This window comes from Corylus avellana, chromosome 3 (assembly GCF_965113065.1).
Source record: "Corylus avellana chromosome 3, dhCorAvel1.hap1.2, whole genome shotgun sequence".
NCBI classification, from domain to species: Eukaryota; Viridiplantae; Streptophyta; class Magnoliopsida; order Fagales; family Betulaceae; genus Corylus; species Corylus avellana.
Window position 1 is genome coordinate 13,908,906 of NC_142492.1, and position 14,860 is coordinate 13,923,765.

Genomic DNA, 14,860 nt, shown 5'->3' on the forward strand with positions numbered 1-14,860 from the left:
ATGAAATTGTAATTAAATTCACTATTCAGTAAGTAAATACAATCAACATACTATATGTATGCACTTAAAGTCCTTTTAAAAATTCTCTCAAAAATTATTTTTCCTGGAAATTAGAGAATGTGTACTTACCTTTGGAAACTTACTTTAAAAACGTATATTCTTTTATTGAAAACTATCCTTAACAACCATACAAATATTTGGGAAAACTTCACTTTAAACCCATGAACTACTACATGTTTTGAGAAGACCCTCCCAAAATTTAAAAACTCTCAATTTATACCCTTGAACATTCAATTTCAATCAATTTACACTCTCTGTTAGATTTTAAACGTTAAAAGTGATACAATGACGCTTATACTTTTGATTTTTTTTATAAAATTGCAAATTTACCCTTAATTTCAAATTATTATTATTTTTTTTTAAAAAAAAAGTTATAAAAACATAAAATACCCACGTTGACCTAAGCGGGTCTCGACCAGAGACCCAGACCCACGCGGGTCTGGCTGCGACCTGCATGGGTCAGCAGACCCAAGGTAGGTCACGGCCGCGACCCAGTTGTGGGTCATGTTGTGCAAATATCTTCTTAAATTAATAAGAAAATAATTGTATGTTTAACTCGCTAGTGCACAAAACCAATATAGTAGTATAGGGTGCAAGTACAAAATCATTTCCACGAGGATTGCTAAATTTTGCTTAAAATAAATTCTGTAAGTAAAACAAACAAATATTGATTTTGAGTTGATAATAATAAAAAAGTAGGGCTTTGATATCTACCACCAATCATGCTTATATAATATAACAATATGCCAATGCTTTAATCATGTTATGCATACCTAATGTTTCTCAACCTAAAGGCATGGGTGTATACTTCTTAAGCTATAGATTTTCCTAAACAATGAGTTAAGCATGAGTATAGACTCTGACTTTTTTCTTTCTTAAAGGATTTAGCATTGGTGTATACTAAGTTGTTAATTAAGAAAGTATGAATCTATGAAAATCGGCAAACACATGGAATCTAGGGCATTGATGTACACTTCCGGTTTTCCATGTTGATTAACCTAAGAACCCGGTGTGGATTTCTTTTGTTACTCTTATTAAACCCAGGACTCGGTCATCCAAATTAATTTAATTAACAAACACATACCACATACATGTGTTGATCAGACAAACACATATGAGGAATTCAACAAAACAGGAATTAATCAAGTTAAATATCACAACATGATCATCACAAAAGGCGCCAATATTGAAATATTAAATAAACATAATTAGGGCTTCAATATAACCCTACTATGTAGTTTAGTTACACATGAGTTTGATGTTAAACATCTTCATAAAATAAAACAAAAAGGAAAAGAATAAACCTGAAACTTAAACTTGAAGAGCTCCAATTCTTCTCTTTGGAAATTGTATCTCTATTCTAAAGGTTTAAGGGTCTATTTATAGGCCTTAGGAACACTCTAGAAACCCTAAAAATAGTAGGGTTTGAGCCATAGTTCGCACAAGGCTTCAAAACCCTAAAAGAAAACACTTTCCAGAATAGGGCTGCGGCTGACTTGCTCTTCACGCACGGGTGCGCTCGATTGCATCCTGTGTGCGCTCGATCGCAAGATTGCAATCGATCTCTGATGTTGGGCGCTCAATCGCAAGTGCAATCAAGGCTGCAGCTTGTGCGTATGCCTTGCGCTTGTCTAATCCTTTTACTTGTAGTGCGCTCAATCGTAGGTCCCTTGCGATCGATCACACTACCAGAACCTCCAGCTTTTCCCAAATTTGCTCTTTAAGCCCGACACTTCCAGAATTGCTTCCTTTTCATCCAAAAGGCTACAAAAACATAGAAAACACATAAAAGAACTAAAATGGCATAAACTAACAAAACTAAGGAATTACAAATATAAGTTAAGGGCTAAAATATGAATATTTTTGGCACTTAACACACCCCCAAACTTACATATTACTAGTCCCTTAGCAATACGAAACTAAAAACTAAATGGAAAAACAGAAAAAAGATAAATCCATCTTTTGTGGGAAGTACGATTGCATTTAGCATATGCAACAAGCCTTTTAAACTCCTAGGAATTCCCTAGAGAACGAGTGAAGTCTAGTGAGGGTTTTTCAGAAATGTTATCCACAAACATCATGCACAAGTTCATGTTATCCCAAAAATTTAAGTATCACTCAAAACCATGATTTTCATTTATTAGCAAGCTTAAAAAGATAAACTCCATCTTTACAATGAATTGGAATTTTAAAGTCTAATCACTTACAAAATACAGGCTAAGGCATCCAGTGTGCAATGTCTCAATGTCTCAAAGTTCACTGAAATCCCTATTAGAATAAACAACAATGGCATTTTTTTTTTTGGTCAGACTGTGCAATGTTTAGTTCCCTTAAGCTTCTAATTGACCCATGTAACGACTCCCAAACCAGATGGTTTTAAGGCATTAGGTGTAAAACACCCCTAAGGACTTACTAACTCGAGTAAAAAAGGCTACAAAACCAACTTAACCATGACATTAACCAAATCAAAATATTTCACCTTTTGACATGAAACTCAATGCTTTGAGGCAAGAGGTCCAGTTACTTACTGAAAAGCTTATCAATAATCATTTTTTATTATATATATATATATATTTCACAAATAAGAAAAATAAAAACAAAATAAAACTGGGACAAAGTGTGTGTAAATTGTCTACCATACCCCCAAACTTAAATTACACATTATCTCCAATGTGTCTATAATATGGAAAGAATTTACCCAGGATATGGACGAAATTGTTTGGAATAGCATGGCTCATAGCACACCCCCAAACTTGAACTGAAGCACACTCTTGTTCCTACAAAATAAAACACGAAAAAAAAAAAAAAAAAAGGAAACAAAAACAAAATTAAAGACAAACATAAAAATAAATTGAAAAACAAATAGAAAAATAACAGGATAAACTATAGGGTGTCTCCCATAAGCGCTAAGTTTTACAAACCTTTTTCAGCTTCCCAGTGCACAATTCGTCTTCATTGTCTCCTTCCCTGAAACTTGTCTTCCTCCTATTTATCTTATTATCTGGACCTAACAATATATAAATGACATGGGAGAGAATAATCAAGCTCATAAAAGAACAATATAATCAAGCTCTTCTAAATGCAAGGAGAAATTTTAGAAGCACCAAACAATACATGTGCATCACATTTTTTTCTTGCAATTTTCAGTTTCTTATCTCTCATTTTTATGATTAAATAAAACCCCAGTGCTACGCATGGGCAACAACTAAAACCCCAAGTATGCTGGAAGGGATGAAACACAAGCACTTGGGGTTCAACAACTAAAACCCCAAGTATTACCAAAACACACCGTTTTGGATAGGTCCAAAACGGTGTGTTTTGATCGTACGTGTAAAAAGTGGACACGTAGGATCAAAAAAATCTGATGTGGCCTACTTAAAAAATGGTGTGTTTTGGTATATTTAACGGCTATTAAAAAAAATAGACAGCAGAGATTTTATTGTAATTTTGATTAACTAAATGAGTAAATTTTTGAAAAAAAAAATACTTACGAAGATTTAAATTTTGAAGGGTTGACTCAGGGAGTTATTATACATTTTCCCTTTTGATAAATGGCCTTTTTAAATTTTTGGGGAAACTTCAATAAGCCTCCCCTAACTTCCAGCCGATTTGACAAGCACCCCCTGAATTACCAAAACTCTCACTTAGACCCCCTGAACTTTGGTTTGCTCTCACTTTGGACCCTTCTGTTAGTTTTCACCGTTAAACCAACATTTTGTGCCCATTATACCCTCAACCAAAACTACATCGTTTTGGGCTCCAAAACTACATCACCACCTAGCATAAAACGACGTCGTTTTGAGTATAATATTAGGCTGGAGGTGGTTTCGGCCACCCCCTACAGGTCGTATGGGGGTGGTGGAAACCACCCCCAAGCCCTTGGGGGTGGTCCGGCCACCCCCAAAAGGCCAAAAAAATTTGCGACCTGGGAAATTTTTTAGGCTTTTGAGGGTGGCCGGACCACCCCCAAGGGGCTGGGGATGGTTTCGGCCACACCCTACCGGTTTGGCCACCCCATAAGGCCGGTAGGGGGTGGCCGAAACCACCCCCAGCCCCTTGGGGGTGGTCCGGCCACCCCCAAAACACCTGATCTTTTTTTTTTTTTTTTTGGCCTTTTGGAGGTGGTTGGACCACTCCCTTGGCCAAAAATGGGGTGGTCCGGCCACCCCGATTTGGTCTATTTCTTTTATATATATATATGCCTAAAATGACGTCATTTGGGGATGGATAGGTGTTGTAATTTTAGGGCACAAAATGGTGTAGTTTTGGGGTGAGGATAAAATGGGCATAAAAAGTTAAACTATTTGACTTTAACGTTGAAAACTAATAGAATTGTCCAAAATGAGAGCAAACCAAAGTTCATGAGGCTTAAGTGAGAGTTTTGATAATTCAGAGAGTATTTGTCAAATCGGCTGGAAGTTGGGAGACTTACTGGCCCTGTTTGCCAATGGCCCGGGAACGGTACTGTTCCAGGGCCAGTACTGTAGCTTTTTTTAGAAATAAGTGTTTGATTGGTTTTAGTGAAAATGTTTTGTGGGAAAAAGTGAAAAAAAAATATATATATATTTATAAGGAAAAATGTAAAAAATGTATTTTGTAGTGATTTTTTTATTTAAATAATAATAATAAAAATGATTGATGTGGTATAAAAAGTAGAAGTGTTAAAGATTAATTTTGAGGTGAAATTTTTTTTTTTTTTTTTTTTTGATTGAGGGAGGCCCTTTAAGAGTACCTTTCGAGGGCCATTGGCAAACACTTCCACTGAATTTTCCCCTTAATTTTTTTTTTTCTCCCACAGCCCCGCTCTCTCTCTCTCTCTGTCTCTCTCTCTCTCGGCAGACCACGGTTCCACACGGCTTCTCTCTCTGCAGACCGCTGCTCCGTCGTGCTCAAGGTGAGCTCCTCTATCTTTCTCTCTCTCTCTCTCTCTCTCTCTCTCTCTCTCTCGCTCTCACTCTGCCGTTTTGTGGACATCCCCTCCCCTGTTTCCCCTTCTTGTAGGAGATGGATATGGGTGAGGCTGAGAGTGAAGATTGCGGTTTGATTGTGATAGATTGGTTATGTTTGTAGATTGGGCATGAGTTTGAGGGTTTTCTTAGATTGGGTATGAGTTTGAGGGTTCAAAATCTCTTGCGAGAATGACCCGTCAATGTGATCTAATTTCTTTTCGAGCTGGCGATTTCTCATTGGGTAACTCGGCGCTGTCTATAGGCTTTGTCTTACACAGTTGAGAAGAGCATTCTCGAGCTCCCCTCGAACATATCCGATTCGCGACTCGCCACTTGTTCCAAGTTACCGGTGACCGAAACTTCACATTTAGCTTCTCAGCATCACTCTCAGGTTCGTCAATAAATTATCGTCAATTTCATCAAATATATTTTTTGTTTGGTTGCTCTCGTTGCCCTGTTAAGCGCAAAACCCTAGAGATTTTAGGGATTTGTTTTCTTAGCAACCAAACGTAGCTGTGCTCTCGAATAAATTGGAAACAACTAGTTCTTCATCTTTAGTAACTGTTTTTTTCTTTTTTCTTTTTTTTTTTTTTTTTTTTCTGGCATAGTAGATTTTATGCATTTGAAGTAATTCAAGATCTTTGATGAATATTGTGAATTCATTTGAATGATTAGCTTTTATAACTGTTAGTTTTTAATTAAATGGTTCAGATTACGACACTGAAATGCAATTTATATTAGTAGATATAGGCAGATTGGTGAAATTTTGTTTGTATAAGCCAAGTGAAACTGTAACAGAAATGAAATCCAAGAGAGAGAATGATGACTTGGTGGAGGAGGAAGGGTTTGCTTCAGAATCGAAGAGGCGGAAAGTGATGGAGGAGGAGTCATCTCCCTCACCGCCTCCTCTTCCCATAGCGAATCCTCTTGCCGGACTAGCGAATTATGATGACGATGACGAGGAGGAGGAAGATGAGAGGCATAGGCGTGCTGAGCAAAATGGAGATAGAAAGGAAGGTGGTCAACAAGATGATGATGATGATGACGACGATGACGATCAACATGAGCAAGCATACAGTCAAGGAAAGCGAAGCCGTGAGGTGGAGCGCCGGAGGGACTGTCCTTATCTTGATACCGTTAATCGACAGGTATAAAACTCGTCTTTGGATACTAAAGATAATTTAACAACATTATTGGTGTATATCTATGTGTAAGTTCTGCATGTGTGTCTGTGTAATTGCTTTGCTCGATGCATAGAAGTGTCTTTTTTTGAGTTATGTGTTTATGCTTTAGAGGTTTTAAGTTTTGACTTTGAGCAGTTTTTTTTATCTTTTCTCTTTCTCTGTCAAAGTTGTACGTATCTCCATATTAACTAGGGGCATATATATCTGTATAAATGCATTTTCATTGTGTGTGTTCCATTGCTCTTCTATGTTTTGCAGGTTTTGGATTTTGATTTTGAGAAGTTCTGCTCTGTGTCTCTCTCGAATTTGAATGTGTATGCATGTTTGGTCTGTGGGAAGTACTACCAAGGAAGAGGGAAAAAGTCTCATGCATATACTCACAGCCTTGAAGCAGGGCATCATGTTTACATCAATCTTCGGACTGAGCAGGTTTATTGCCTTCCCGATGGATATGAAATTGACGACCCTTCATTAGATGACATTCGGCATGTTCTGAATCAAAGGTGAGCTTATGTTCGGTCAAGTGCTTTTATTTTATTTCATCTCTATTCCATGTTGTCCCCGACCTTTCTCTGTGCATCTGTGCTCATGCTGTGACTCTCATTGGATATGTGTGCTTTGATACATATGTGTTAGCATGTGGTCATGCTCATGTTCTGACTTTCATTGGATGTGTGCTTTGATCCATGTGGATAACAATTTCTCTTGGAAAAAAAAAATTACATTGGTCAGCTTCATTTTCTCAGTGATATACTATGTTTTGATTCACATGCTATTGTCCATGTTTTATTTAAGATTTGAGTTTATAGAATTATGTAATCATAAGCTCTTAATTTTTATTTTGTTTTTCTCCGGCTAACCTATATGCAGGTTTACTAAGGAACAAGTTGAACTACTTGACAAGAACAAGCAATGGTCTAGGGCACTTGATGGTTCTGATTACCTCCCAGGAATGGTACCTATCTTTGGCCTTTCTCATACAAAATTGCATTTCTGTTTTATTGTTAGAGGTGTTATTAGATGTTATTTTGACCATTTTGAAGTGTTAATCATGATTTTGGCAAATTTCAGGTGGGCCTTAACAACATCAAGGAGACAGATTTTGTGAATGTCACAATACAATCTTTAATGAGAGTTACTCCTTTAAGAAATTTTTTTCTTATCCGTGAAAATTATAAACACAGCAAATCTTCACTTGTTCATCGATTTGGAGAACTCACACGGAAGATTTGGCATGCACGGAACTTTAAAGGACAGGTTTAATCCCAGTGATTGTCACATTGCATTAATAGTTCGTGAACATGAAATTCATATTTATCAATTTTTTATTTATTTACAGGTGAGCCCGCATGAGTTTCTGCAGGCAGTTATGAAAGCCAGTAAAAAACGGTTTCGGATAGGCATGCAGTCTGACCCAGTTGAATTCATGTCATGGCTTCTAAACACACTGCATGCTGATCTTAAAACAAAGAAAAATAAAAGCATTATCTATGATTGCTTTCAGGTGTATATATCATCCCTCTTCTTTGCTGTCCACTTTGTTGTTAGTAGTTGGAGATTATTCACTTGTGCTTATATAGAATCTACTACACACTCGATAGGGCGAATTGGAGGTTGTGAAAGAGATCCATAACAAGGCTGTTACTGAGAAGAAAGAAAGCAGTGATGACCAGATTGCTGTTTCAAAACTCACAGATGGTAGAATTAAACATGATGCGGATGTGGCAGAAACTTCCAGAATGCCGTTCCTAATGCTTGGACTGGATTTGCCCCCACCTCCTCTTTTCAAAGATGTGATGGAGAAAAATATAATACCCCAGGTATACTTTGACTTCTTTTTTAGTTTGGTTGCAATGTAAATGGTATATGTATTTTCTGTTGTCTTTAGTAGATTTTGTTTAAAGGGTTCTAATCAACTAAGGCTTTATTTTATTTTTTTATTATTGATAGATATGAGAGAGTATTTTAAAATAACATGGAATTGGCTACTTGATATGAGAGAGAGTATTTTAAAATAAGTTGGAATTGGCAAATTCTTTCAATGTCCTCTTTACTTCCCAAAAAGTAAGATGACAGGGAATGGAGAGATAAGGGTTAAATATGGTTCTATCTCTTGATTTACATAGGCAGCATTCGGAGCAACTTTAGCATAATGTAAAAAGTGAGAGAGCCAATGGTTGGAGAATTCTTTTAAGACCCGGTTTGGTTCTCAGAAAGTAACATGAGAAGGATAGCTCAGTTAGAGAAAGTTTACCTCTATTTTATTTTATTTTATTTTATTTTTTTTACTTTTGATTTACATTTGCAGCATTCTACACCACTTTGGTTCCATACAAGAGCTGCTTGAAATTGGCCAGTTCTTTTATGGCCCTGTTTAGTTCAAAAGACAAGGATCACAGTAAACAATGTCTTTAATTTTCAAGAGTGATCACAAAAATTTGAAGAATTTTCTATTTTCATGTCTTTAATTCTGAGAATTGGAGTAATGTTTTATTAAAAAGAAGGGACCTTTGGGTGATATATCGGAAGTGGCCTTGTTCTAGAATTTGGGCTGCTATCGATTCACATCTATATTTTATTTGCATGACATCAGTTTAATTGTAACATTGCAATGAGCTTTGGCACAAATGGCACTTCCTCCCCTTCTAAGAATAGGGTGGATGGTCAAATCATTGGCTCAAGACCAACTAGGTGTGTGTGTGACTTACCGCCCAAAAAAAAAGAAAAAAGAATTATTAACTGCAACAGCAATCATCTCATCATTAGTTCAAAGAATACAATTATCCAAACCAAAGTGGCCTTTTTTCAGTTTATTTTTGGAACAATGCACAACTGGAAGTCATTGATAGATATATGTACTAGAGAAAATGTGGGTTTATATGCATTTTTTTGATAGTGTTTCTCATGGACCAAAATCATGCCTATGATTTTGTTATAGGTTCCACTCTTCAACATCCTGAAGAAGTTTGATGGTGAAACTGTCACTGAAGTTGTCCGTCCTCGTATAGCAAGGATGAGATATCGCGTTACCAGATTGCCACAGTATATTATTCTTCACATGCGTCGATTTACAAAGAACAACTTTTTTGTGGAGAAGAACCCTACATTAGGTAAGATTTCATTACCATATCTGTGAGTTGTATAATGAATCTATTTCTATCATATAATGTGGAACTTGGCCAGTTCATGTGCCTTGTTCTAACTGATGTTGTCTTTGTCTCAGTCAACTTTCCTGTGAAAAACCTGGAGTTGAAGGATTACATACCCTTGCTGACGGCCAAGGAGAATGAGAAATTGCGGTCGAAGTATGATTTGATTGCTAATATTGTTCATGACGGTAAACCTGACGAAGGGTTCTACCGGGTATTTGTACAGCGGAAGTCAGAAGAATTATGGTAACTCCATATTTCATCGATTTGCATAACCTTGAATGAAAATGTAAGAAGCATTGCAACAGACACTTATGGCATTCAATATTTTCAGGTATGAGATGCAGGATCTGCATGTTTCAGAAACACTTCCTCAAATGGTTGCACTCTCTGAGGCCTACATGCAGATTTATGAGCAGCAGCAGTAATATTGGACTTCCAAGTCCCATGGTTGAATGTGTAGTGGCCGTGTATTGAGTTGAGATAACCGTAATTTATTTTTCAACACAGGTGGTGAAACATGATAAGAGAGGGTTGAAATTATTGATCTTTTGAAGTGGTTGATTTGTCAATATGGAGGAAGCTGCCTGACTGAAGGAAAAGTAAAGGCAATCATCATCTTTTGGTCTCCCAAAGTTTTGACTGTAAAAACCATCCATACATTTTTTAGAAGAATTCTAAAGGCTAAATATTCTAGTGTTAGAATTTTTCACACTTGTATGTTAGTGTTTACTATTTGTTTGCAATGACTAACGATCCTAAGACTATAACTCTTAATTTATCAGTATCCAACCGTCTTAAGACTTTTTGATCAATGATTAGGCCCTTAAGAGCATTAACAATATATCCTTCAAAATCTTCAAATTTTGAAAAACCAATTTTCTCAAACGTTATACACCTCATTCTTTATTTTGTAGGACAGTATTTTTCTATTCTTTATCTATTATGGAGAAATGAGGAGAAATTTACTTATTTTATTAAGTTGTTAGAGGAGAGAGAAATGAATAGAATAGGGGATAGTAGATGAATGGTAATCCTTTGTATATGAATGATCAATGTAGCATATCATCTAAAACAAAGGATGGGAAAAAATGGGATGAAGGGTGAATTTAAGATGCGGTCCTTTAAAATTTGAAGAAAACGGCTCTTTCCCTTTAAAGCATCATTTCACGGCCCCTTTAGCTTCAATCACTTTCCAGTAGTTGTTGCTGGTTTCTAGCGGGGGTTCAGACTTAGTTCGTACCCCTTTTGTTTCTGTAACCGCCTTGAGCGGTCCTTTGAAAGGACCGGGTCGGTTGTTTGACCCATTTCTTACCTATTGTAATTTTTTTTTTTTTTTTTGATGAAAATCTACCTTGTGTAATTATTGTCGCATTGTTGGAGAACCCACCTCATTTTCGTTTTTAGGATCACTCACTTCTTTCTTTCAGATCAAGAGTGATAAGGATCCTCTCTTATAACCCTTTCCTTTTTCGATTAGAAAAAATAATTAAAAAAAAAAAACCATAGAAGAGACAATTTATGGGCACGATTCAAAAGTATTGTTTTTATTATTATTATTATTATTTTAAGTGAAAAGTATTGTTATTATATAGGAGAATAGTGTTAAGAAATTAAATATTAATATATAAATAAAGTTAAAGAGTTTTTTTTTTTTTTTTTTTTAAGTAAAGGAGAATAATTATGAGTTAAGAGTTTAATTTTTATGATTTTTAAAACAAAACTGAATAGGATCCTCTCCAATTCAAATGAAGCGGAGAATATCCAGTTAATTATATATGAGGGGTATTTTTGTCTTTTTTACTTTTTGAGAAAACAAAAATATCTCTCTAATATAACTAATTGGATATTCTCCGATTCTAATTTAATCGAAACAAAACATAATACAATTTTAGGAAAATTTTTTGTTTAACTTTTGAAATGGTGTAAGTAGGGCTTTAAATAAGTTGACACAATCGACAGCTCGCTCAATACTCGCTCGGTTAAACTCGACTCAAACTCGAGCTCGATATTGTACAAGCTCGCTCGTTACTGTTGAAACTCGCTCAATTAACTAATGATACATACCTGGCTCATTCAATTAAACTCGACGGGGGCTCGTGAATTCGACTCATTGAAGTCATGAATCGCCCGGCTCGTTTAGAGCTCACGAGTACTAACTATTAACATAATTTTAATGATCACATAATTAAGAATTGATGAATATTATATGTTAATAACTTAAACTTAATAATAACTATTAACTTATGACATTTTTTTTTTTTTAAGTATATACTATTTACTAAATTACTAAAAGTATACTAAACGGGTGGTCCGTGCATATCATTACTAGTATACTACTAAATTAGTCTAATAGCAATATAACCTATATAGCATGCTGCAATCTTGTAACACCCCTAAAACTAACCTTGGCCTGCCTGGCAAGGTTATTGGAAATTACCCCAGTTAAACCAACTTGTGGCTAAATGAGGAATCACTCCTCTAAGCAGTATCAAAGTTAATGCATAGGAAGATGAAATAAATCTGAGAAACTATTAACCACTAAAGTGACAAGTATATTTATCGAAATTTAAGACATAGAGTAACTAACAATAATGCAAAGCAAACCTGATAACAACATGAGAATCCTAAGCAAAGTCCGTAGTGGCAATCGTGCCACTCTTGAGTTCTGGAAATATGTTTCCTATAAGAATAATAACAACGTAAGTCTAACAACTTAGTAAGTAAACCTTACAATTGGGTATGATATGAGCCAATTTAAGCAGAAATAAACGTGCAGTTCTAGCAAACATTTAAAAGGATGTGTTGTCTCCTTTAATATACCATAAAAGTCTTGTTTGGTTAATAAAAGAGTGATGTACTCCCGGCGGCAATAGCCTAAATGTTTTAATACAGAAAAACTAATGTTTTATAGGTCATAACTCTCATGTATGGTCTACCCGAAATATTACCCTTTTAGTAGGGTTGGCACTGTCCCGAGGGACCTGTAATACAATGCCAGTGACCTACCCATTGTACGCTACCGTTTACCACTAGTAGTCCGACCAAGTCCGACCTCAAGTGACCCACGCTACTAATGATGTCTATCTTGTAATGACCAACCATTTCGCAATGGCTACGCCGGTCACAAAAATCATTGAATCCAAGGCCCATACACACACATTTGACCATAAAATATAGTTTATATAGTAAGCTCATGGCCATTATTCCACACGTACTGGTGTACCATGTCATACAATGCATATTATCAACTAGTTATTAAAGAAATTACCAGTTATTACAAAAAGTAGACATGCTCATATCATACGTGTGGTCAATCAGTTAACATATCCCATGTTTTTAAAAAAAGTATTCATAAATGTTTACTTACCTCGTGCGCTCGTTCGAGTCCTCTGACATTGCAAAAATCCTGCTATAACGAAATACGACACATCGTTATGCGTAGTACTAGAGGACTTTTATGAGTTTGGTACTAACCCTTATCTAACAAAAGGGTTGTTGGAACCTAAGTTGCACAAGTGGAGCTAAAGGGCAGACGCCAGGACCTCCTAGTAGTACGTACGGCCTCGAGAGCGTACGTTCGGCCAGTGAGTTAGGTATTCCAGCCAAAAGCTTCAAATTGTGTTTTGAGGCTTCTATTCAATCTAAGGGTTGATATATCTCTTTCTAGGCTACTAAGCAAACACATGCAAGGCAATTATCATGCTATCACGCAACTCAAAGCAATAAAAGAAGGATTTAAAACTTTTTCAAAACATACTTGGCTTTTGCAAAGAAATATGTGTGAAAGCTTTACCAAAACATTTTCAAAATATGAAGTACCCATTAAGCTGGTTGCCCATTTGAGATTTGGCCATACTCACTCTTGAGCATTTTGTTGTACATCTCATTACCATTCTAACCCTAAGCAAACACAAGTCCACAATCAATAACCTTAAAATTTGAAATTTAGAGCTTACTTTCTTATACTGATTTAATTTTCCAAACAAACAAAAAATGAGAAAAAAAAAAAAAAAAAACACAATTTGCAACACATAAGTAGTACAAAGTAATTTGTTTTTATCTTAAACATATCTTAAACACAGTTTAAACTCACTCTGTTTTCATCTTATGGTTGTTGCTTCTTCTTTGTGTAATTTTAAATCTGGGTCTTTAATTTTTTCTTTTCTTTATTTCTTCTAGTTTATACCCTAGTGTGTACCTAATCACTTTGGGGATTTCTTTGGGTTATTGAACCACCACTTTAGATAATAAAAAAAAATAAATAAACTTATGCTTTAGCCTTTTTTTTTTCCTAAGCTTATTATGCCTTAGCTCTTGTCCATAATACTTCTGACTAAATGCCAAAAAAAATTTAGTTGGTAGGACTTGTAAATTTTTTTTTTTTTTTTTTTTTTTGGGAGGGGGGGGGTGGGGTTTGGGGGGTGTCATGGCCTACACCAAACCCCATTCCTACCTATAGTTGGGCTAGAAACTAGATTTTTATTTCATAATATTGACAAGGCACTCAAAATAAGTATTGGATCATTCATGGTTAAAAAATATATATTCAATAATTTATTGAAACTACCACGTCAATATTGTAGGATAAAAATTTGGTATATAGAATTACTCTTTTATTTATTTATTTAACTTTTCTAATAATTAATTATTTTAAAATAAAATTATAAAAATAGCAATTTTAAAACGTGAGATTTAAAAGCATGGGTAAAATAGCAATTTGGTCTTTAAAATCCTACTTTAGCTATTAAACAAGTGCGTTTTTAAAAACACATCCATGCATGCAATTTGAAAACACAACCATTGTCTATAATTTGAAAATGCATATCTTTTACATTTTCAAATTGAAATTTTTAAAAAACACACACCCATTCGCTACAATTTTTTATTTATTTTAAAATCACACTTATAGTATGCAAAATTACAACAAAAAATGCATCTTAAGCATTCTTAGTGAGCTCTTCAAATTTCAATTTTTTCTAAAAATCTGAGAAAACTCACAAAAAGGGGCATTGAACTTCTTTTTCATTTCAAATTTAACAATCTATACAAATATCAAGAGCTAGAGAGTGAAAGTTATATACTCTTTTAAGCCTAGATATTCGTTTTTCCTTCTCTTTCGCTTATCAAGAACAATGAAAGAATTAAAAAGAATAAAAAATATATTTATTAAAATAAAAATATAAAGAATTTAATGTTTAGCGTGCCACTTTAAATTAGAAAATGTTTTTTTTTTTTTTTTTTTTAAGTTTTCACATTTTTATTTTTTTTCCCTATGTTTTAATTTTGATCACATATGGTACTTGATTTTTGGGTAAATACCAATTTAGTACTTCTGCCACCGTTTCGTTAACCAAACTAATTGACCGCAATGGGAGTGGTTTCTATCACCCTTTCAGCCGGTTTGAGGGTGGTTTGACCACCTTCATGGCCTCTAAGGGGGTGGTTGAATGGTTCAGCCACCTTTAAGGGCCTTAGGAATGGTTTGACCACTCCCAAGCGGGCCACAGGGTGGTCG

General features: G+C 35.2%; 1 protein-coding gene across 2 annotated transcripts; it reads left to right on the forward strand.

Moving 5' to 3' along the window:
* The first annotated feature begins 4,844 nt into the window (after window positions 1-4,844).
* On the forward strand, window positions 4,845-10,054 carry LOC132176173 (uncharacterized). Of its 2 annotated transcripts, none has more exons than XM_059588305.2 (11): window positions 4,845-4,954; window positions 5,062-5,400; window positions 5,808-6,157; window positions 6,452-6,696; window positions 7,064-7,148; window positions 7,265-7,450; window positions 7,533-7,697; window positions 7,795-8,013; window positions 9,132-9,303; window positions 9,417-9,588; window positions 9,677-10,054. In XM_059588305.2, exons 3-11 carry the CDS (start codon window positions 5,810-5,812, stop codon window positions 9,768-9,770), a joined length of 1,686 nt encoding a protein of 561 aa, XP_059444288.1. In that variant the 5' UTR covers window positions 4,845-4,954; window positions 5,062-5,400; window positions 5,808-5,809; the 3' UTR covers window positions 9,771-10,054. The 2 variants fall into 2 exon arrangements, with proteins under 2 accessions (XP_059444288.1, XP_059444289.1); XM_059588306.2 differs by having other exon boundaries at window positions 5,272-5,400.
* Window positions 10,055-14,860: the final 4,806 nt, after the last annotated feature.

Bases quoted from the DNA above. Each gene is read 5' to 3' on its own strand.
- LOC132176173 (XM_059588305.2), top strand. From the start codon at position 5,810: ATGAAATCCAAGAGAGAGAATGATGACTTGGTGGAGGAGGAAGGGTTT. The intron at 7,451-7,532 runs GTTTAATCCCAG...ATTTATTTACAG, and splicing joins CACGGAACTTTAAAGGACAG to GTGAGCCCGCATGAGTTTCT. The intron at 8,014-9,131 runs GTATACTTTGAC...ATTTTGTTATAG, and splicing joins AGAAAAATATAATACCCCAG to GTTCCACTCTTCAACATCCT.